The 24,789-nt window shown below is 39.9% G+C and overlaps 1 protein-coding gene across 2 annotated transcripts; it reads left to right on the top strand.

The window, feature by feature from the left end:
• Positions 1-699: 699 nt before the first annotated feature.
• acacb (acetyl-CoA carboxylase beta) lies at positions 700-23,341 on the top strand. Of its 2 annotated transcripts, none has more exons than XM_034122354.1 (53): positions 700-925; positions 2,696-3,252; positions 6,252-6,384; positions 6,715-6,853; positions 7,048-7,157; positions 8,036-8,117; positions 8,208-8,306; positions 8,421-8,530; positions 8,646-8,756; positions 8,843-9,052; positions 9,139-9,309; positions 10,246-10,407; positions 10,492-10,655; positions 10,924-11,074; positions 11,183-11,286; positions 11,374-11,455; positions 11,579-11,724; positions 11,799-11,949; positions 12,032-12,166; positions 12,274-12,420; positions 13,027-13,215; positions 13,305-13,405; positions 13,513-13,601; positions 13,684-13,808; positions 13,890-14,003; positions 14,236-14,349; positions 14,438-14,527; positions 14,608-14,726; positions 15,742-15,882; positions 16,000-16,099; positions 16,199-16,306; positions 16,396-16,452; positions 16,767-16,808; positions 16,897-17,112; positions 17,272-17,427; positions 17,630-17,833; positions 17,982-18,137; positions 18,219-18,341; positions 18,429-18,698; positions 18,818-18,915; positions 19,385-19,505; positions 19,595-19,705; positions 19,992-20,135; positions 20,226-20,346; positions 20,429-20,525; positions 20,609-20,705; positions 20,793-20,928; positions 21,014-21,191; positions 21,302-21,420; positions 21,537-21,691; positions 22,265-22,435; positions 22,621-22,754; positions 23,215-23,341. In XM_034122354.1, exons 2-53 carry the CDS (start codon positions 2,717-2,719, stop codon positions 23,339-23,341), a joined length of 7,266 nt encoding a protein of 2,421 aa, XP_033978245.1. In that variant the 5' UTR covers positions 700-925; positions 2,696-2,716. The 2 variants fall into 2 exon arrangements, with proteins under 2 accessions (XP_033978245.1, XP_033978244.1); XM_034122353.1 differs by lacking the exon at positions 700-925 and adding an exon at positions 15,136-15,159 and having other exon boundaries at positions 2,717-3,252.
• The last annotated feature ends 1,448 nt before the right edge of the window (positions 23,342-24,789 follow it).

Here is a 24,789-nt window from a genome sequence, read left to right as displayed (position 1 = left end):
TACGTGTCCTTCTAATCGTAGTGCTTTCTATTAATCTATATAGTTTTGGAGTTATTGGATGTAAAAAAATCTGCCTTCTCTCCAATAAATGGATCTATATGGCATTTGATTTGTTGTGGTTCTCAATGGGCCAGAAAGTATATTTTAGAAATTTAATTATAATGTTTTTCTCTTCGCAGAAATCATAAAATGGTTACTCAAGATAATCCACAATTCTTGTTGTAAATCTTCTTTTTACTTGAATTGAAAAATGTAAAATATTAAAAATGATTATCCTTTCTATTAACATCTCACATCATCAATTTTATTTAACATTAATTTCATTTTTAATATCAGTAGATTTTCCTTTGGTATCTTTAAGGTATATTATCTTGTATTATCTCTAGTAACATCTCTTCGTGTTATTATTAATGGATGAACCAGTACATTGTTTTTGGTTTGTCTTGCATTGTTGCGTTTATTAAAAACATGTTTGAATAATATATTCATTATAGTAATATTTTTCTATTAAAAATTATAATCAACTTTTCACTTTATTTCTTTTGTTGATTTGACTAAAATTGAATGCAGCGAAAGAGAGACTGACAAAAAAAACTATTTTTATTTTTTTACCACAAACATTATATTTATACACGATCTTCGGAGCGTTTCCTCTTTCCTGGGAGGAGCTTGAAATCCTCCAGCGAGGAGGTGGAGGGAGAGAGACTGCGGGTGAGTGGCTGTGACATTTCCTACTGCTGTCATAAAGATTATTAAAACCTTAACAGCCAGTATATTTGGTGGTTTAATATGAATTCATTTCGATTTGTCTGTAGTAATGACATGTGTTTGTAGAGTGAGGTGCTTGAGTCGCAGCTAACTCGATAGCCGTGCTGCAGAAACAACAACAACAACAACGACTGAGCAGTGATGTCCATTATTAGTGGTGAGTGTAAATCACATATGTTTACAATAAAAAACCTCTTTAAATCTTTACTTAGTGATGTATTACGTGTCGTTTATTTTGCTGACACAAATGTACTTCATGTGTGATCTTAAAGATATGTTCCTTTTCCTGTTGGCTAAAAAATGGGAAAGGATCGTTTTTCTGTCGGAATTGACTTGCCTGAACTTCATGTTTGAGTCTTATTTCTGTCACGTATAAGTTCATGATTTCCTGTGAGAAAACCATAGTGCACTGGTATGTGTTTTGCTCAGTTTGCAGGTGATAAGCCAAGTTTATTCTGGCATTTTGTTTACATTTGACAATCCGTTGAGGTCAGCATGAAGCTTAAGTTACCATGTATCCTCCTTTGGGATTCAGTGGAACAACTCACTTACTCTTATGCCTTCTAAATGCAACTTTGAAAGTGATATCTCAACCCTTCCTTTGTTTCTATAGTGGCTCTAGAGGACAAACACCTCCTTGTGTCTCTAATGAATGCTTCTTTGGAATGAATGGATACCATATTAACATATTTTTTATTAGAAATACAGACTCAAACTAACATGAGGAATCCAACTTTGTTTCACCCGGATTTCATACTTATATATTCTTAATTTGTGTGTATGTTTGTTTTTTCAAATGCTCATTAACGTTGTTTGTGTCTGTGTTTGTGCGTCCCCCTCCTCACACTTCATTCCCTCAGTGTTGACCTTTACTCCATAAGAAGCCGCTCTCACTGCAGCTGTTTCAGGCTGTTTACCGGGCACTGCCGGGGAAATGTAGCCTGCCAGGTCCTGCTGTTATAACCATAACTAACTACACTAAGTGTCTTGATTTGTGGTATTTAAGGACTTAAAGCTACCCTTTGTTGTCTGTCTTTGGTGGTTGAGTCCAACCCTTGAATCTTATCTCAAAATACCCTGCATGACCCTGCCCCAACAGACTTCTGACCTCTGTTCACCTCGAAGGAACTGTCTTTAGACAAGAATAGTGCACAGACAGAAATGCTATACAGCATAATGTTTTCTAACTTACTTTTATTTTATTTTATTTGATATCTTATAATATTTTTGACAAAGAACATGAGTGTCTAATTTGGAATTCTTCTGATATTTGACGGCAATATTGATATTTGAGTGACAATTGTAAATCTTTTACATAAAAAACTATTTTTGGGAGAAAAGGAGCCCTCTAAGTTGTTAAGGAATTTTGAAGATATATTCTAAAATAGGACATTTTACAGTTCAAGAATACATTCATCATTGCTCGTTCTTTCCATTATTAAGATAATCATCAAAAAATACACAAGAATGACTTGGAACATGCTGTCAGGCTCACTGTCATGGGGAAAAAGTGACAAATAAAGTCTTGTTTAAAATAGTCTTTTATGTCACTTTTAAAAACTCACTTTTTTAGAATTGCTTTTATGGGATTTTATTTTTATTTGTATTTTTATATCCATTGATTCTTAATCTATGTATTTATGTGTAGAAGCTGTTGTTTAGTTCACTCTGTGTATTTTTATGTGAGAGCACTTTGTAACTATGTTCTGAAAGGTGCTTTATAAATAAAGTTTATTATTGTCATTATATTATTAAAAAAATACAGGCATAGACACAAAAAAACAGACTCACGCAATAATTGTTTTTATTGTAATTACTGATTACATTTTTATTTTTGGGTGGGTCTTATGACTGATGATAACTTATTGTTGGATAATTTATTTTGCACTAATCATGGCTTATAATATCCATTTTGCTCTTGTTGCAGTCGCAGAAGGATTGTCTGTGAATGCTGCCGTTTGCAGTCTTGGGATTAATCGTATGGATATTATTGTTTCTGTGGAGGATTAATACCAAGACGCTAACGATGCCCGTGAAAGGAGAGGAATCTCCCCCTGGCTGTGGTACGCCTGCAGCAGAGGAGGATAAGCCCGCTACACAATCCCCTCATCCGGGGGAACATTCCCTGTCAACAGTTCCTAACGCAGTAACACAAAATGGAGACATCAGTCCTGCCTCTACGGGTCTTGAAGTTCAAACAGTGAAGGCTCTGCAGGCGTCCTCTGAGGTTAGTTCAGAAAAGCCATCGTTGCGACCGAACACCCAAAGACCTTTCAGACCCAGAGGGCCAATGCTCAGCTCAGGGCCCGAGGATAGGGAACGCCTCAAGTTCATCCTCGGAGCGTCGGAGGATAACTCTTCAGACGAGGAGCCTCTGGTCTCCAAACCTCCCAGCGGTGCAGCTCAGCCCCCGCCCTCCGCCCCCAAACCCTCTCCTGATGTGGCATCCTCTGCAGTGCCTCAGAACATCTCCCCAGCCATGAAGTAAGACCTTGTTTCTATTTAAGTTCATGTAAACTGTCCGGAGTCAGGCATGTTTTCATCACTCCCATCATCAAAGGTTCAAAGGGCTTTATTGTCATATGCACAGCTACAGTGTAGATACACAATGAAAAGCTTAAGTCACAGGGTCCTCCAATAATGCAACATAAATATATATATATATATATATAAGAAAAAAAACAATAAAAATAATGCAAGAAGAAAAAGAGTAGAAATGAAATAGTGTAAGCTAATTTAGCTACAAATTCAATGTAAAAATTAATGCTATACAGTGAAATAAAATGCTGTATGTACTGTAATCATGTGACTACTCACAGGTAAAACCCTTGACCGTAGGGTACAACTCTGACATGTGACGTAAACATGGGAGCATCTTACTCAAATATTAGGAAGGACTTGTATAAAAAGGGAGGTTGTTTAGGTCAATAGGATGAATGTTCCTAAATGGTGTTGGTTAGAACGTATGGCCACATAGGTGACGTGCTTTTATGCACTCACTGCTGTACCCTGTCTCTACAAGCTGTGTGTTATCACCTGACTGCATGCAGTTGACGTGCTTTATTGTCGCATGCCAAACACCCTCGACTCTATTATTGGAACAAGAGCCCACATCAAATGACTTTGAAAACTGTAGTGGGACTCTAGGTCACAACAAGGCAAACAAAAACACTTTTCAATCTTCAACAACATTTTTTTTTTAGCTTTTCTTTTTACAGTCTGCATGTTAGAAAGTTATTTGTATACCCAGCGTTGGTATATGATACGAATCATATCATGGGTTGTTTGCTGCACATAGCTTCATGCTTCAACCGGACATGCTTGGTTGGACGGATTTACCCTAATGCACGAAGCTATGTGTGCAGGGAACCATCATGAAGGGGAGCAAGGCAAGAGATTGTTGTCTCCCAAATCTTCCTGCACTTTGAAGTCTTGCAGCAGAAGAAGATGCACTTTTGAAAAATGTTAAATGGAAATTAAACAATTTATTTGTACAATCATGCCAGGTGTGAGCCCTTTCATGTCCAACATCTTTGCATTGAATACTGGATACTGGAGGCTTTCTTTTTCTAAGTGAAAATTGAAACTTTTGGTCTTCCCCCTTTTGTTTTTTTAGAACAAGGACCCTGTAATCTGTCCAAGGAGATCCGTAGAAAAAGCTGTACATGTGGGAGGGGGGAAGGGAGGGAACACAGGAGAGGAAACACTTTGTAGAGTTTTTTGTTTTGGTCGGTCTTACATTTTGAAATCTAGTTTTACTAATAGAGGATTATAAAACAGGTGAAAAAACATATGGAGGAAAACAGCTGGCAGGGTTTGAACTTGTTCCCTTATCTCGGGAGGTAGGTGCTTTTAAAACTTAGATTCTGTTGTTTGTAATTTGATACTTTAGTTGCAGTGTTTATTTTGTGCACAGCTATGACATGCTTTATGAGCAGAAATAATGGGAACATGCGTAATTACTTTGTATGAAAGGAGAATAGATACTTCTGGAGACGTGTCTGTAGACTGAGGATCTCTTGTGTTGCCTGACTGTTATGTAACTGAACAGGGCTTGTTTTGGCACACATTAGTTTGAGGAAATACCAAAAAAAAGGCACTCCGTTAGTGCGTACGTATCCTCTAGGGGAGTTTAAAACAGACCGCAATGACTTACTTGCCAAGCAGTCCAGTGAAACAACAAGAATAAGTCCATACGTTGTTTTAAAACACATAGGCTACTCATTGTTTCAGTGAATTAATTCCTGCCTCATGTCCTGGAAAAGAAGAGATACATAGTTTAAAGTTCATTTGGGTTCATACAGAGTTACACTCCCACTTAACAACATTGCTCACTGATGCAACACAGGTGTTTTCTCAGTGATATCTTAACATGGGATATCATTTCAATGAAGTTTCTTGTGTTGCAATTTCAAAGAGACTTTGGAATGAACAAGGTACGAGCCAGCTGAGAATCATGGTGCGTACAATTATAAATTGTGTATAGTAAAATGTCAACTGTTGCTTTGCTTTTGTTCTCTTAATGTAAAACAAGCTTTCAAAATGTCTCTTATTGTGTTCTTTGTAATTCTGGTGGGGCTTACATCATAAAGGACTTTGAACAATTAAATTAAATGAAAGTAAAGTAAAGTTCAGTTTTACTGCTTTTGCTTAAACTTAAGTAAATCCGATGAGATTTAATGTGTAACAATGCAGCTTGTGATGCCTGCAAAACGCTTGGGCTGTTTTTTTATGTGATTTAAATGATTACATTGACTTTAACAGCCAGATAGTCTGAAGTGACCCATTTGATTGTTCATGGACTCTGGAAGGAAAGAGTTGGAGACTCCAGTGAACTATTGATAATCATTATCCTGACAACTATGTGGACATAACCTTATAGCACTTTGTGAACTTAGTTGTTAAAATGACATTATGAAAAGGCTGTAGGTTAACACAAATGAACCCAACGTGAATCAACTTGATCCCAAATTAAGTCTGATAATGAGTTTTGACTTCACATTCATAATCAGACATTTAAAGAAAGATGTAATAAACCATATGCTTTCAAAATAAAGGCAGCATGCTCTTAAAGTTTCTTTATTAGTGAACATCAGATAAAAAGGTTCACCACAAGCAACAGTGTTGACCCCGGAGTTATTTTCTCTAAAGAGCAGTGTTTTAAGTGTAATAGAAGATAAGCTGAAACATAAATAGGCCAATCCATAGTGCGCCTTAGTTCAGGAAAGACTGAACTTTGACTTGGGTTTCATATATGCAATGCTCTCCTGTTGTTTTATAGTTAACAGTCCTTAACTCACACTGTCATGTAGCTGTTCACCACCATGACTGAAGAGCACTGGGGCTGTTGCTTTTCCTCCTGCTGATATAAAAGAGCCCACTTCTTCCTGGATTATTTAATAAATGATGCAGCTAATATGCAGAACAAAAGTATTTGTCTGTGTTATTGATCAAGGCGACTAAAAATGAGCTTTCCCCTCCAGGCCTAGCATGTCTGGTCTTCACTTGGTGAAAAAAGGACATAACTACAGAAAGATGGATCTACAGAGGGACTTCACCGTGGCCTCTCCTGCCGAGTTTGTCACCCGATTTGGTGGCAACCGTGTCATTGAAAAAGTGAGAAGTCCTTCCTGTGTTTTTTGAATTCATTGCAATCGTTGCATCATCTCAATCAATCTCAATCTTTATTTATTTATATAGCACATTTAAAACAACCTTCAGTTGACCAAAGTGCTGTACAGGCAATAAATATTAAATAACACAATGGGAGTACAATAATAAAACAATAATTAAAAACATGATAAAAAGCACAATAACTAGAAAAATATTTAAAAAAAAAAAAACACATACAAATGTAAAAATGTAATGTTCAACTAGTATTAAAAGTATCATGCAGCATTCCTGTCTTTCTTTAGACGAGTCAAGTTGTTTCTATTTCTGTTACAGGTGCTGATTGCTAACAACGGTATAGCTGCAGTGAAATGCATGCGCTCTATCCGCCGCTGGTCCTACGAAATGTTTCGCAATGAGAGGACCATTCGTTTTGTTGTCATGGTAACCCCTGAAGACTTGAAAGCCAATGCAGGTTATTGTGAACTTGATACTTATCAGATTTTATTACCCAGAAGTTATCTGGGTGAGACTGAGAGATTATCGTTATTTTTACGTCAGCTGTCTGACCAAAGTTTTATTGGAGTGATTCCCTGAAATTCTGTACTGGATTATTAATGATCAGAATTGGTTTTATATATTTTTATTTGTTAATCTTTTCACTTTTAGAATACATCAAAATGGCCGACCATTATGTGCCTGTGCCTGGTGGAGCCAACAATAACAACTACGCCAACGTAGAGCTGATAGTGGACATTGCCAAAAGAATCCCAGTTCAGGTACTCTTTTCCATTTACCTCGAAACAACACGTGTCTGGTACGCTGATATGTGGTATTAATTTATTTTATCATTTGTTCTTGGGTAACATCATAATCTACCAATTCTCAAGAGCACACTTAAACACATTTAGAGATAACATGTTCCCTTCAGTCCTACAAATTGTAAAATAAAGTATTAAAAGATAATTATAATGTTAAAAATACTTTACTAATTGTAAATCTACACTAAGCACTAAGTGTCTTATTAATTATAATTTAATTTGATCATTATTGAAGGAGTCCTCTAAATTCTTCTTCTCAACATCTGTGTGTGCACACGGCCCCGCAGTCTCATGGCTTTTTATAGCGATTGGCAGGGTGTTTCCTTAAGCTAATTAAAACCAAATAGCACATGCTTTCTATTTATCAGGACTTTGGGATTCCTCATGTTGTTATTCTGACAGACCTTTTTAACAAAAAATGTAACACTTACTTTTGAAGATCAATAAAAGATAACTGGTTGCTCTGTATACCCAAATATAGACGGAAAGTGTGTTTGGGGGACAAAAAAACAGGATAAGCAGGAATGCGAACCACACTCTAAAATTGAATAAGAAGTCATTACGAGGAAGGAAATATTAAAAAGCCTGTATTGTCGCTAAATCATAAAATGGCTTCCTGACAGAGTGGTAAACAGATGTTGGCGATTGAATAATAAAAGCCACTATAATAAAGGCTTTTTGTCTTTCCTCGTGGTTACTTGTTTTTCCATTTTTTAAATACATGCCTGTTTGAAACAAGATATTGGTGCCCAGTGTTCTTTCTTGCCTGTAACCTCTTTTATCTTTGATCCGTGCCTACTTGTCAGTCAAATAAATGTGTGTATCACTTCTAACAGGCTGTATGGGCCGGCTGGGGTCATGCCTCAGAGAATCCCAAACTTCCTGACCTGTTGGACAAAGCAGGGATATCCTTTCTGGGTAACATTTTGTTTGAAACTGCTTTTTTCTTTTAAAGGTTTTTATTAGCATCAGAGTCTAATCTTATTGTTAACTGACTGTTACTTTCAGGGCCATCCAGTCAGGCCATGTGGGCCCTCGGGGATAAAATTGCTTCTTCCATTGTGGCTCAGAGTGCTGGCATTCCCACGCTACCATGGAGTGGATCAGGTGATGCTTTACCTCCCACACTGTCTCAGTTCACATAATGTATACTAACACTATTCTGCTCAGTTTTTGTCAGAGTTTTTATGTTGTCATTCTTCTGTGTCTTGGTGCTCTCAGGCCTGAAAGTGGACTGGGAAGAGGAAGACAATTTTCTGGGCAATGTTATCAGTGTTCCTCCGGAGATCTACACACAGGGCTGCGTTCTTGATGTAGACGATGGGATGAAAGTAAGCATATTAACAAAAATCCTCATACTTAATACTTCAAATTTGCCTATTTGTCCCTGAAACAATTATCTCCTGTCAAATATATTTTGTTTAGTAATGTGATGTTTCTCTGCAGGGGGCTGAAGAAATTGGTTATCCGGTTTTTATCAAGGCCTCTGAAGGTGGAGGTGGAAAGGGTATCCGGAAAGTAGAAAACTCTGAGGATTTTCCGAGTCTCTTTAGACAGGTTTGATTTCATTTAATGGCACCTTTTTTAAACAGTTGAATTGAATGCAGTTCCTACATCTGAAGTGTTGTGTTTTCTGCCTGCAGGTTCAGACAGAGGTGCCCGGGTCGCCCATCTTCGTCATGCAGATGGCTCAGCATGCCAGACACCTCGAGGTTCAGATACTGGCGGATGAATATGGAAATGCCATCTCTCTGTTTGGACGAGACTGCTCCATCCAGAGAAGGCACCAGAAGATCATAGAGGAGGCTCCGGCCACGATAGCCTCTGCCTCAACATTTGAGCAAATGGAACAGGTCAGTTTTTGTCACTGCTTGTTTTTATTATCCAACCTTTATTATTAACCCCTCATTTAATATTTGGTCTCCTCTTCCTGGCCCAGTATGCTGTGCGGCTGGCCAAGATGGTGGGTTATGTGAGTGCAGGCACTGTGGAATATCTTTTCTCTGAAGACGGAAGTTTCCATTTCCTGGAGCTGAATCCTCGGCTGCAGGTGGAACATCCCTGCACGGAGATGATTGGAGATGTAAACCTGCCAGCTGCCCAACTTCAGGTAAAAAAGAACAGGGGTTAAAGTAGTCATCCTCCTGCAAATCAAAATCAGAATACATTTATTCGTCCCACAAAGGGGACATTTACATTGTTACAGCAAAAGTAAAGAACCAAAAATAGTATTAATTATAATTAAGAAGCATGCGTAACATATCAAAGATGAAAATAGATATTACACAAATAAAAATGTACAAAATACACATCCAGTACCAGTGACAGTATTTAAAACAATTATTGTAGCATGTATTAAATAATGTGATATTTTATAGTTATAGTATGAAAAGTGGAAGAATATATTATATTGTAAGTCATTTACAGATTTATTACAGAAGTTGAATCGTCTAATTTAAAGGTGGGGTAGGTAATTTTGGAGAAACCAGCTCGAGTGCGCTAGAATTTGAAAATACACAACCGGAAAAAATCTGCCACTTCCTTACAGAGCCCCTCCTCCAACACACACGAACGCGCACATGACCAATGAGGGCACGAGATAAGTTTGTGCCCCGATGGAAGGCTGACAGGCAGGTAGGCCATCCAGTTATTTTAGCCGGGCCGGCTAAAATGATTGGTTGTGCTTTTTACAGTACTACGGCTTCCACAGATGACATTTTTTTATGGATTTTTTGTCAAAGCACTTAAGATATTCATTGCTATCGGGATGTTAAGAGCATTCCATGGAATATAACAAAAAGTGTATCTCGAGCCGGTTTCTCAAACTTACCTACCCCACCTTTAAGGATAGCAGCCAGTAATAATAATAATAATTATGAAGAGGTGTATATATACTGCATATATTGCACATAGTCATATTGCTCAACAGTTTTGTTATAGTCTTTGTTGTGTGGTGGTCTACCAGTGGCCATGATGGTTGTAGATTAATATAACCAAAGCTCCTATTGTTCCATTTTAACTCTGTGTTTTGTTTCTTCCCTCATAGATAGCGATGGGCATCCCCATTCATAGAATTAAGGACATCCGCTTGCTTTATGGAGAAAGTCCGTGGGCCGACACAATCATTAACCTCGAGAATCCAGAGTGCATGCCAAGTCCAAGAGGTCACGTCATAGCTGCACGCATCACCAGTGAGAACCCCGATGAGGTAGAGCTACATTTCATCAACACTGTATTTGTATTTCCTTTTGACTTGCACCACTGACTTTTTAATTGATCTGCTCTCTCTCAGGGGTTCAAGCCCAGCTCTGGCACTGTGCAGGAGCTGAACTTCCGCAGCAGTAAAAATGTCTGGGGTTATTTCAGCGTGGGGGCGACTGGAGGCCTGCATGAATTTGCAGACTCCCAGTTTGGACACTGTTTCTCCTGGGGAGAGAACCGTGAAGAAGCCATTTCGTAAGCCTCTTCTTTTGATCCAATAATGCTGAGATATCTGGTGTCGCTTTTGACGCAACAGCCAGTAATGCCCAAATATTGTAACTGCCCATTATGTAATATAACACTTGTAAGAATGCAATGATCGGCCCATAATATAATAACATCTTAGAGGACATTAGGGTAAAAAATACAGCTAATGCAATATTCATGCAATTCAAGGTTGATTCTTAAAAGATAGATTTCTCATAGAATACATGTGTTTATCAGGTGTCATATTGTGCTTCAGGAACATGGTGGTGGCTATGAAGGAGCTGTCCATCCGAGGTGACTTCAGGACCACTGTTGAATACCTCATTAAGTTACTGGAGACAGAAAGCTTCAGAAACAATGACATTGACACCGGATGGCTGGATCATCTCATTGCAGAGAAAGTGCAGGTAGGAGACAGAAGACCGTGTGCTACAAATCCTAACACACCCAAGGACTTGGTTTTTTAAGTTTGATATAGTTTGTTTGTTTCATAAAGCATTATACTCTTCTTACAGGCGGAGAGACCAGATACCATGCTGGGTATTGTTTGTGGGGGTTTACATGTTGCTGACACAAGCTTCAGAAAGAGCATGTCTGACTACCTGCATTCCCTGGAAAGGTCAGTAGACTCTTTCCCTTTTTATTACGTTTTTTTCAACAGCTGTATGTTTATATAACTGACTTATAAAAACTGCTGCATCTTTAGAGGCCAAGTACTGCCTGCAGCCAGTCTCCTCAACTCTGTCAATGTGGACTTAATATATGAAGGAGTCAAGTTCTGCCTCAAGGTATCTGCTTTATTCCCTTTATACATTCCTTGTTGAGCTCTTACATTTTTACTCAATATATAAATAAATAATAAATAAAGGTTTGAAATGAAATGAAATGATATCATCATTTCCGGCCTCCAGGTGTCTCGCCAATCCCCAACAACGTATGTCATCATGATGAACTGCTCCAACATAGAGATTGATGTCCACAGGCTGAATGATGGCGGCCTCCTGCTGTCCTACGACGGCAGCAGCCACACCACCTACATGAAGGAGGAAGTGGACAGGCAAGAGCTCCTCTTTCTGTATACGTAGATTGTTTGTTTCAATATTTCTTTTCTGAAATAATTTATCCCTACAGCTACCGAATCACTGTCGGCAACAAGACTTGTGTGTTTGAGAAGGAGAAGGATCCCACGGTGCTGAGGGCGCCCTCTGCTGGGAAACTGCTGCAGTACACGGTGGATGACGGAGGTCACGTGTGTACTGGAGAGATCTATGCAGAGATTGAGGTGATGAGACAGCTTTTTGGTGACGTTTATTTTTGTCTCTTTTTGCCATATTTATTGACATGCCGTTGATCTGTGGTTTCAGGTGATGAAGATGGTGATGACGTTGACCGTGCATCAGTCTGGTTGTGTCAACTTTGTAAAGAGACCTGGAGCGGTTCTTCAGCAGGGCTGCGTGGTGGCACGTTTAGACCTGGATGACCCCAGTAGTATACACCGGGTAAAATATTAAAAAAACAGAATTAAAAGTGATCAAATTGTTCTGCTTCACTGCTCATGCTTTTGAATTTGTAATATAATCTTTCCTGCTTTCACCTCCTGTCATAGGTGGAGCTCAATACAGCCATACTGCCACCCCAGCAACCACTGCCTATTGTTGGGGAAAAGCTTCACCAAGTGTTTCACTGTGTGCTCGAAAACTTGATTAAAGTCATGGGGGGCTACTGCCTGGAAGAGCCGTTCTTCAGCCTTAAGGTACACAGCAGGCTTTCTGCCTCTAGAGATGCTAGGAACACTCACCCATACTACAAAATACTTTCTCCTCTACCTGTAGGGCTATTTATCCATCTAGATTATTTTGAGATACTGACCATAGAGGTGTCTGCCTTCTGTGGGATATAAGGAACTAGATGGCACACAGCTTGTGTTGCTAAAAGCACCAAGAAATTCATTTGAAAATCTTAACGTCAATGCTCCTCGGTGGCATCTTGCAGGAGGATGTGTTTTCTGTTGTGAAAACTAAACATTTTTAACAGCTGACAGCTATGTCTGTGTATCAAAAACATTTTTGAAAGATGCATGGCTGTTAAGTGTCCAAAGGTGAACTTTACCGTTCAATTATATAATCAGTTTTTTAATCCTATGTGCATGTTACATTACATTACGTTGCATTCAGCTGACACTTTTATCTAAAGCGATGTACAATAAGTGCAATAAACCATAGAGATTCAAACTAAGGACAACAAGAACAGTGCTGACATATTTACTTCAAACAAGCAAGACCATTGTACGTGCTGGTGCGTAAATTAAACTCTGAAGTGCTACTTTTCTTTTTTCTTTTTTCTTTGTTCCTGTCTGCAGCTGAAACTGTGGGTGGCTTCTCTGATGAAGACTTTGCGGGACCCCTCGCTGCCACTGCTGGAGCTGCAGGAGATCATGACCAGCTTGGCGAACCGCATTCCCCCCAGTGTGGAGAATGACATCCGTAAAGTCATGGCTCAGTATGCCAGCAACATCACCTCGGTCCTCTGCCAGTTCCCTAGCCAACGAGTGAGAGATGTTGCAGTTGTTCAAGTTCTTTAAATACATATAAATACTGTTGGTGATTTCATCTGATGATGTTTTTCTGTTCAATCCAGATTGCAAATATTCTAGACAGCCATGCAGCAACCCTACAGAGAAAGGCTGACCGAGAAGTGTTCTTCATGAACACTCAGAGTATTGTTCAGCTGGTACAGAGGTTAGTTTGATCCTTGTTATTGTCAGATGCAGATTGTACAGAAGTAATACATTCAATATTAAACAATATTGCATCCATTGACACATGTTTGACCATGTCTTATCCAGGTACCGCAGTGGGATTCGTGGTTACATGAAGTCTGTGGTTCTTGATCTGCTGAAGCGATACCTGCAAGTGGAGATGCAGTTTCAGCAAGGTAACACCAAACTCTAGATGAAGCATTTACTTTAATACCTGTGGTTTGTTTGTCATCACTAATGTCACTGTACTCACAACAGCTCACTATGACAAGTGTGTTATCAACCTGAGGGAGCAGCACAAACCTAACATGAGTCCTGTGCTGGAGTACATCTTCTCTCATGCCCAGGTCTTCAAGAAGAACCTCCTAGTCACAATGCTCATAGTAAGGCTTCAACACTTAACATGCATCAATGAATCCTTCAACTCATAAGGTTTAGTGAAAGACACTTTGAACTCTGTGTAGGACCAGCTGTGTGGACGGGATCCCATGCTAGCTGACGAGCTGATGGCCATTCTGAACGAGCTAACGCAGCTCAGCAAGATGGAGAACTCCAAGGTGGCTTTGAGAGCCAGACAGGTAATATTAATAACAGTATCTGGTAAACGTCAGTTAAACATTACCCTGACTGTGTAAATACATTGTTTAATCATGTTGATCTAGCAGACAGGACACCTCAAATTCGATTCATATTATATTTTTTAGTTAATCAGATTTGTCTCAAATTTCAAGAAATAATGCATCCTTTTTTTTAAAAACAATTTCTATCATCTGTATAGACTTGTTATTATATTTGTAAATGTGCCCCTAGGTCTTGATTGCCTCCCATTTACCATCGTACGAACTGAGGCACAACCAGGTGGAGTCCATCTTCCTGTCGGCCATTGACATGTACGGCCACCAGTTTTGTCCAGAGAACTTGAAGGTTAGCTTTGTGTGGAGGAATGCAATTGTCATCATACATTTTCAGCAGCTTTAATATCAAAGTCATATTTGTTTTTTCTTTGACACAGAAACTCATTCTCTCCGAAACCTCAATTTTTGACGTTTTGCCCAATTTCTTCTACCACACCAATCAAGTCGTCTGCATGGCTGCCTTGGAGGTACGGTCAGAGTCATGTCTTCTTTGAATGAATTTTTATCCCTGAATAAGTGCTACTCACCGGTTTTTCTTGACGTTCAGGTGTATGTGCGCAGAGCTTACATCGCCTATGAGCTGAACAGCATCCAGCACCACCAGCTGCAGGATGGCACATGTGCTGTAGACTTCCAGTTTATGCTGCCAACATCACATCCCAACAGGTAAACCTTTAATACAGTTAACACAACACCACTGGGGCAGGATTTCAACTGAATACACATATTTTTAATAGAATAATACCTCACTTGGTGGCTGTTTATTAATGAATCAAGGTGGTACAATACATTCTTTAAGTTTCCTCTTTAGTCTTCTGTACGACATTGGCCTGATAGACATGATAAACCTGGAAATAAATATAATCCTGTACCCAGTGGTGAAGGTGCAGAGCCTGTAAACTGCTGCTCTAACTGCTTATGGCTATCACTGAAGGAAGGATGCTCTCATCAACGGGACAATGATATGCTTGTGCACAGCATCTTCAAAGCTTAAAATCGAATCGTAATGCCTGGAGGTAGAGGTACCGTTTGATCATCCACTGCTAATATTCACTTGTCAATCATCTGATTTCAGAGGGAGCAGCCCTACTCTGAACAGGTAGAGTAAAGCTTCTCCCAACCAGCCAAAGCACCTGATCGTGTGTATGTCTCGCTGCAATGCATGCAGAATGCGTTGCTTCTTTCCTCCTGTCTTCTGAAACCAGAAACCTTTGCTTAAGGACTCCTCTAACAAGTCCTTTTTAATTCACTTCATAGCTTTCCATATATTTCTCTTTTTGTTGCTTAGCAATACTGAGCTTTTTGAGAGGTTCATCTTTTTTCTCCCACTTTCTTCTTAAAAACTTCACGCCTGAGACATTGTTGACTGAAATGTATTCTACAGCGTCATAATTCAAGATTTGCATCTCTCAATTACAGTAGATATGGTAACAATTGCTCGATAAACATTTGGACTCCCTTTCAATTCAATATATGAAATGAACCTATCAATGGTACTTTTTATCAAATAAATCCAGTAAGAAAATCCAGTTTTGCTTTAATTGCTCTTTGTACAAATATTTAGACTCTTACTGTTCAGTGTTTTTTCTAAAGCATCCTTGATTGAATTGAATTTTTCCAATGATCTGATCATGACATGTTTCTGTCTTGCTGTCACTGTCTATGTGCATCTCTTTCTCAGGTGTCCCGTTCCAGTGAGTGGATCAAGCGTGTTTAAAATGAGGCGGCAGAGCAGTGAACTTTTCCTGGAGGGAGCCTTGTCTCCACCCTGCCAGCGCATGGGAGCCATGGTGGCTTTCCAGTGTTTTGAAGAATTCAAAAGGTCACTTTTTACCTGATTATAATCTTCTTTTGCTCCTAATAACTACTTGTCCAGGTGTGTAGATAAAAGCAAAAACAAATGTAATCCCTGACGAGGTGTTTCTTTTGTTTTGTGCAGGAATTTTGATGAAGTTCTCTCCAGCTTTGCAGAGCCACTCTCAGAGAGCGCTCCGTTCACAGAGTCCTGCTCCAGCCTCTTTGAGGAGATGAACTCCAGGGTGAGTGCTGATGGTGTGTGAGGGTCACTCATTTCCAATAAAAGGGGCTGTTTTGATCTGTGTTGTTCCAGCAACCAATATCTCCTCCATCCCCTACAGAACACGAGGGAAAACCCAATCCACATCATTAATGTGTCCATAAAAACAGCAGACACTGAAGACGACGATGCGTTGGTTTCAACCTTCACTGCCTTTGCCGAGTCAAAGGTCAGCCGTCTTTTTCACACAGGACTGTTGTTTTAATGCAAGATATTGTTTCTGTTTGTTTAAGTTAATTATTTAAAAATGTTTTACAGAAAGCTGTCCTCTTTGAATATGGAATCAGGAGAATCACATTTTTGATTGCACAGAAGGTAAACAACAACAACCTCCTTATTATTACACAATGTCATTGGGTCCATTCCCTGTATCATAAAAATACATGTATTTATATCTATAACCATAAACGTTTCTTGACTTTTTTTTACAAGTTTAACTTAACAAATTCTTGTAATGTCTGCTGGAGGTAACAAAGCATACTGTTATAGTTCATATATTTTTTTACTAAATATGATTTAGTTGCTGCTTCCCAACGCTGCTGCTATGACTGCTCTCAACCAATACAGGTTTTGTCAAGTAAGCTTGCTTGGTTTCTGATTGTTATTCATTTGATATTTCGTTTCAACAGAGAGAATTTCCCAAGTTCTTCACTTTCAGAGCTCGAGATGGGGTACGTATTTGGTAGATCAGTGCAGTTATTGAGGTGATAAGCTGCTGTCTGAGGAGAGGATGACCCTCTAATCTGTGTCTGTCTTCAGTTCAAGGAGGATCGTATTTACCGTAACCTGGAGCCGGCTTTAGCTTTTCAGCTGGAGCTCAACCGCATGAGGAACTTTTACCTGAAGGCCGTTCCCTGCGCCAACCACAAGATGCAGCAGTACCTCGGCGCTGCTCGCGTCCAGGAGGGGGCTGAAGTCACGGACCACCGCTACTTCATACGAGCTATTATCCGCCACTCAGATCTCGTCACAAAGGTAAGCGGCTCAACTGGAAAGTTCAGCTTATTGATTCTGACTACTTGTTAGGTCTTTCATATTGACTGTTTTTCCAAAGATTAAAACATTTGTTTGTAATATTTGGTTAGTGGAATGTTTTGGGATTGATTGAAAAAATACATTTTTATTCCCAAACAGGAAGCCTCCTTTGAATACCTTCAAAATGAGGGTGAACGTCTTCTGTTGGAGGCCATGGATGAGTTGGAGGTGGCCTTCAGTAACACCAGCATCCGCACAGACTGCAACCACATCTTCCTCAACTTTGTCCCTACTGTCATTATGGACCCCTCTAAAGTCAGTGTCTAGCAAATCTATGCTACTATAGTGTAACGTTACAAGTGTTGTTATTCAAGGTTGCGAACAGTTCTCCGAATTAGCTTTTGTTTGAGAGATCTCTTTTCATGTCTACTTAGATATTTATATAACTTTTCTGATAAGTAAAATATATTTCTCAGTGGTGTTTTTAACATCCATTTCCACCTTTTGACACTCCCAGATAGAGGAGTCTGTTCGCTCCATGGTGATGCGCTACGGCAGCCGTCTCTGGAAGCTGCGGGTCCTGCAGGCTGAGCTGAAGATCAACATCCGTTTGACTACAACTGGGGAGGCCATTCCCGTCCGCCTGTTTCTTACCAATGAGTCTGGCTATTACCTGGACATTAGCCTTTACAATGAGGTCACTAACCCCAGTTCTGGACAGGTAAGGACAGTTGACTGAGGTAGCCTCATTCAAGCTTTTTGTTAAAGCTAAATATGAACCAAAAGACGAGGCAGGAGATAAATTTTTCATGTAATTGTATAATGTTTGCATTTTCATGGTCAAATAAATCCCTAACTCCTCTTTCCAGATCATGTTCCAGTCATATGGAGATAAGCAGGGTCCTCTGCATGGCATGCTGATCAACACTCCCTATGTGACCAAAGACCTGCTGCAGGCCAAGCGCTTCCAGGCTCAAACTCTGGGGACAACATACGTCTATGACTTCCCTGAGATGTTCCGACAGGTACTAATAACGAGCCATATCAGGTTTATTTCCTTTTTGAAGTTCAAGGTGTCTGATTTCTGCTGGAAATCTTTCCTGTAGGCATTATTCAAGCTGTGGGGTCCGGGGGGGAAATGCCCTAAAGACGTGCTGATGTGCACCGAGCTGGTTCTGGACCCTCAAGGTCAACTTGGGCAGATGAACCGCCTGCCTGGAGACAATGATGTAGGACACTTTTTTTAAAGCATGTATGTCAGTTCATACTCTTTCAGTGTCATGATGCTGATAATTACTGTAACCATCCTTCACCAGGTGGGAATGGTTGCCTTCAGGATGAATATGAAGACTCCAGAGTACCCACAGGGCAGAGATATCATCGTCATCTGCAACGACATCACACACATGCTCGGCTCATTTGGTCCTCAAGAAGACGTGCTGTTCCTCAAGGCGTCTGAGTTGTCTCGGGCCGAGGGCATCCCCCGCATTTACATCGCAGCGAACAGTGGAGCGCGCATCGGCCTCGCTGACGAGATCAAACACATGTTCCAGGTGGCCTGGGTTGAACCCTCTGACCCCTACAAGGTGACCCCTGAAACCTTTGAATTACACCCTATTATAGAGTAGTTGAGGAAGTACTGAAGCAGTATTTACTGTATATGCGGTTTGACGTTTAATATTATGATATTTCCATTTCTATGCAGGGTTTCAAGTACCTTTACCTGACACCACAGGACTACACGCGCATCAGCTCCACCAACGCTGTTCACTGCCACCATGTAGAGGAAGGTGGAGAGTCCAGGTACCAAAAATCATGGGTTGTTTGTATTCATAAAGGATTTAATTCAGATTATTTGTTGGAGTCTGTTGGACAACCACCACGGCCCCTGGTAGACCCTCACACAATACAGACTGTTGAGATCTTGTGCAATACACCTGTAATTTAATGTGCAATTAATACACTTTTTTCGACAATTCTACTCGGCAATAACCATAATATTTGTATGTGCAAAACTGAATTTTTGTAGTATCTCAAACCTTAATATGTTCACCTAACTATTTAAATGCTGCCACTTAGTTTTTAGCCATGGATGAGTACTTATTTGAATGTTTTTGTTACTTATGTGTGCTTTTTTCTATATTTAACATATTACCTGCTTCATTATTGCTTGCCTTTTATCTGCCATGTCACTTTTGCTGTAGCGCTCTGATTCTGATAATAGAGACTAGTTTCTTCTTTGTCTTCCTCACTGTTCCCACCTGTGTTGCAGGTACATCATCACTGACGTCATCGGGAAAGACGACGGTATCGGGGTGGAGAACCTGCGAGGTTCTGGCACCATTGCAGGAGAATCCTCTCAGGCCTATGAGGAGATTATTACCATTAGTATGGTGAGACTGTGGATCTAATTTCTCTCGAGTAACAGTAACCATGTGACCCTTTGGAACATTTGACTGAGTCCGTTTTTATGCTCTTGCAGGTGACGTGTCGTGCTATTGGAATCGGAGCCTATCTGGTCCGTTTGGGACAGAGAGTGATTCAGGTGGAAAACTCTCACATTATCCTGACTGGAGCAAGTGCTCTTAACAAGGTCAGTTTCTTTAAAGAATGTCACGTTTATTGTTGAATAGAAAGTATTGAAATCTAAATAATTAGTTTAGGGGGTGTTTCAGCAATTACTGTATGTGCATGATAAAAGCAAAGAAATAAAAAAAATAAGGCAAAATTAGAGGGACATACATAGCCAATCAAAAAGGCAGATTACTCTGTTTGTCTCCTTTAACACATTTAACCTCTATTGTGAAGATACCTAATGGACTCTGGTCACATCAGGCCAGGGGTTGATGGAAAATATACAAATCTTTGTTTCTGTGTAGGTTCTGGGCCGAGAGGTTTATACCTCCAACAACCAGCTGGGAGGGATCCAGATCATGCACAATAATGGAGTGACTCACACCACCGTGCCAGATGACTTTGAGGGCGTCTTCACCATCCTCAAGTGGCTCTCCTATATGCCAAAGGTTCGGCTGAATGTGTGAAAGTTCATGTAATGTCATTTTTAGGTCTATATAAAAGTAACCCAACTAACTCTTGACCTCTCCTCGCTACAGAACAAACACTCCCCTGTGCCCGTCATATCGACTACAGATTCAGTAGACCGAGAGATAGAATACACTCCGACCAAAGCACCGTACGACCCACGCTGGATGCTGGCGGGGAGACCTCACCCCAGTGAGTGCAGAGACGTGATTTTAAAGCTTGATATTGCTTAGTATATCAGTCTGGTCAATTGGCTTTGTGTCTGCTCTATTAGCGGTGAGAGGAGCCTGGCAGAGCGGATTTTTCGACCACGGCTCTTTCATGGAGATCATGGAGTCTTGGGCTCAGACAGTGGTAGTGGGCAGAGCACGGTAAGCGGGTTAACTCTGAATGCAAACACACTGTATTAGCCTTACACCGTAATCATTAAATGCACTCTGTTGAATGTTAACAGGTTAGGAGGAATTCCCCTTGGTGTCATTGCTGTTGAAACTCGCACAGTTGAGTTCACCGTCCCAGCAGATCCAGCCAACCTGGATTCAGAATCTAAAGTGAGTCCATTTTTCCACATTTCTGATTCAAACACATTACATCACAGTTTTTCCACAATGCTCATGTTTTCTGTGTGTTGATGTCAGGTTCTGCAGCAAGCCGGCCAAGTGTGGTTTCCAGATTCAGCTTTTAAAACGGCTCAAGCTATTTGTGACTTCAACCGTGAGGGTCTGCCTCTCATGGTGTTCGCCAACTGGAGGGGCTTCTCTGGTGGAATGAAAGGTATAGGATGAATACAAAACTTTGCAAAGAAAGTTTTTGTTTTGGATTTCTTTTTTTTAAACGTTTTTTCCTATTTTACTCACAGATATGTACGACCAGATACTGAAGTTTGGGGCCTACATCGTGGACGCCCTGCGTGCTTTCCATCAGCCGGTGTTAGTGTACATCCCACCGCACGCTGAGCTGAGGGGGGGGTCCTGGGTGGTGATAGATCCCACCATCAACCCACTGTGTATGGAGCTCTATGCCGACAGGGAGAGCAGGTACATGAAGCGGTCCTGTTGTATTATTATGGTTACATTACCAACCTAAGCAACAGGTGTGTGTGACAATAACATGTTTTTCTTTTGCCTCCCTGTTGTGCTTTCTTCAGAGGTGGTGTGCTGGAGGCTGAGGGAACAGTGGAGATCAAATTCAGGAGGAAAGACCTGCTGAAGACCATGACTAGACTTGATTCAGTCTATGCTAGTCTGGTTGAGCAGCTTGGCAAAGGTTATTTCTTTCTTAATTCACTTGGACGACTTTCATTAAATGTTCTTTTAAATTCCCATCCAACTGATACATCACTGGCAACAAGTCACTCATTCACTCCCTTCTGTTTTCCTCAGCTTCTCCAGAGCTGTCTGACAAACAGAGCAAAGAGCTGGAGTCAAAGCTCAAAGCCAGGGAGGAGTTCCTGTTGCCCATCTACCACCAGGTGGCGGTGCAGTTTGCTGATCTCCATGACACCCCGGGGAGGATGCAGGAGAAGGGTGTCATCACGGTGAGTGTAACATTAGTTTAGAGGTGGGAGAAGTACTCAGATCTTGTACCTAAGTAAAGGTTTAAGTACCAGAGTGTAGGAATACTCTGGTACAAGTAAAAGTCCTGTCATCAAAATGTTACTCAGGTAAAAGTAGAAAAGTATAAGTATCAAAATATACTTAAAGTACCAAAAGTAGAAGTGCTCATTATGCAGATTGGTCCATTTCAGAACAATATATTATATGTTTTGATTATTGCATCAAAGGTGCAGCTAGTTTGAATGACTTTGTATACTGCAGGGTAGCTTGTGAATTTACTCCAGGTGGAACTAAAGTCTTATTTAAGTGTTGATTACATTTCATATCATTAATCCAAATCTACAAAGTAGTAGAAGTAGTCAAATTGCACGATTTACCTGTCAATTGTAATGAAGTATAATGTAGCCAAACATTTAAATACTCAAATAAAGTTCAAGTATCTCAAAATTGTACTAAAGTAAAGTACTTGAGTAAGTGTACTTAGTTACTTATAACTTGTATTTAGAGAATATTGGTGCTTTTAATAACTCTGTTTCACGTGGTTTCTCTGACAGGATATTTTGGACTGGAAGAATGTGCGGACCTTCTTCTACTGGCGTCTGCGTCGGCTGCTGCAGGAGCAGGTGGTGAAGCGGGAGATCCTGCAGGCCAACAAGGACCTGAGCGACGGACACATGCAGTCCATGCTGCGCCGCTGGTTTGTTGAGACAGAAGGAACAGTCAAGGTACGTTTAATCAGCCGGAGACTTCTGTCAGCTGAAGAATGGCTCATAGGTCAATATCTGTTAATCACTGTATCTGTGTCAGTTTTTGCCTGTGCCCTGCATATCATTTGATTCTTTTTGTTTTTTGAGCACTCTGTTGGTAACACTGATTAGAGATTCAAAAGTGCTTCTTTCTGCTTCCCCAGGCCTACCTCTGGGACAATAACCAAACAGTAGTCGAGTGGCTCGAGAAGCATTTGACCAACGAAGAAGGCACTTCAGGAATAAGAGAAAACATCAAGTACCTGAAAAAAGAAAACACTTTGAAACACATCCGCAGGTATGAAAAAAATCATCACACACACATTTGGTGACCTATTGATGTGGTCTTTTTCCATTGCTATAATCTTATCAATGCAGAAAAGCAATGTGTCACATCTTAACAGATATTACATTAAGATTACACAGCACAGAGCTACATCATAGACATAAATAAATGAAGACTAGCCAAGAGAGTCCCTATCACTCATCAGTTTGGTCATATTTAGCTAACACGGCCTAATGTATTAAACTCCAGTGTCGACTAAATACCTGCATCTTAATTTCCCATATAGTAGATTTTGAGACACATGCTGGTCTTGGCAAGGTAATCTAATGTTGATTACTGATATCAACATTATATTATATGGCAGACAATTTACTTCATGTGCAAACAGACTTAAATACTCTCTCTACATTTACAGTGCTAACATGTTTTATTATCTTTAAGTTTGTATTATCATGTTCCTCTTGTGTTGCAGCCTGGTGCAGGCTAACCCTGACATAGCCATGGACTGCATCATCCACATGAGCCAGAATATCACTCCCTCCCAGCGGGCCAAGCTCTCACATCTGCTCGCAACTATGGACAGCACCAGCACCAGTTAAGCTGAGAACCTTCATCAGGTTACTTTATTGATAAGAACCAAACAAGATATTGTAGTTGGTTGTATTGTAAAGGAAAAGAGGTGGAAAATGCACCTTTTTTAGGGTTATAGTTGGGGCATTTATTTGCACACATGCACAAAGTGACTTGTTCCTCACTCAACCACTACAATGCTCTTACTGCTGTAAACAATGCGGTTGAATGGCTTCGTTGCAGGGCCATGGTTATGCGTGCCAGTCTTTGTCTTTTACATTTGACGTTAGCGGTCAGTCATTTCAGCTCCTCGCTCCGGGAACTTCGTGGATCACAAACTACGACTGTAATGAACATTTCACTGGGCTGTATTTGCACATGGCAGTTTGTCAGTGTTAAATGTGCCTTGTTCAGTCTAATCAAGCCAAATCTGTACAAACGTGATGCCGTTGGTTCAATTAAACGTATTAAATAGAGAATTGGTATTAAACGCAAAGGTGGCTAGAACAACTGATTATATTTTGTAAGATTTTCAATTGAAAGTAAAAATGAAAAAAAAAGAAATTAATTGATTGATGATTTCTGAATTGACTGAAAGTATTTTTTATTGTAATGCAGAAATGCACATGTAGTAACTAAAACGTTTTTGCCAGTAATAAGTATTATTATGTCCATCTTTATATTGTCATTTTCAGTCTGTTTATTTGTATTTATGCTGTAGTGTTGTGTGTGCTAAGACTTTGATATGAATGTTAGGAGTTACTGCGACATTGCATGTTATAATTATGAACTTTTCTTTCATCTGTTGGTGTTTCTCTGATGTAATGCAGTAATTCTCAAGACTCAGGTTGTACATTAATTTCAAAAATGGGCCCTCAAGTGATGGCTTAATTTAGCTCACCTCTGATCAAAATATCAGCCTTGACATTTCATCTGAATGTATATGAACTCTCTTCTGTGTGATATACTAAAGACTGTTTGTTAATAAATGTCATTCATATATTTTTGGCAAAACAAACTTATTTTATTCCCCATTTGATTTTTATTATGATCAAGTTAATGAACATAATATACATCTGACTTTGAGACATGTTATTCACATTGTGTAAAATAATAATGTGTAAAATAATAATGTGTAAAATCTGGATTCCTCAAAATGTTGGCACACAATGGCATTTTGGAATGAAGTGGGTAAACTCAGTCAAAAGAAAGCTTTTCTGTGGCGATAGCAATTTGAAACATTCAAATATATACAGCAAAAGATTGCTAGAGTCATCACCTTCTCCAGCTGCCTTTTCATAAATATAAATAAAACATCACAGCAATAATGTCTAGCACAATACAACAGACAAGAGACGGGAATCTACAGTATGTTAGGGCTTTACAACGCAGAGAGAAAAACTTGAGGATGCTAAAGCGTACATCTCCACATAGTCTTTGTACTCATGCAGGCTTTGAGTCTTCGCTCGGCAAAGCT

This window comes from Trematomus bernacchii, unplaced genomic scaffold, assembly GCF_902827165.1.
Source record: "Trematomus bernacchii unplaced genomic scaffold, fTreBer1.1, whole genome shotgun sequence".
Taxonomy (NCBI): Eukaryota; Metazoa; Chordata; class Actinopteri; order Perciformes; family Nototheniidae; genus Trematomus; species Trematomus bernacchii.
The sequence above is the reverse complement of the archived record's forward strand: the minus strand, read 5'-3'. Positions and strand labels throughout refer to the sequence as shown.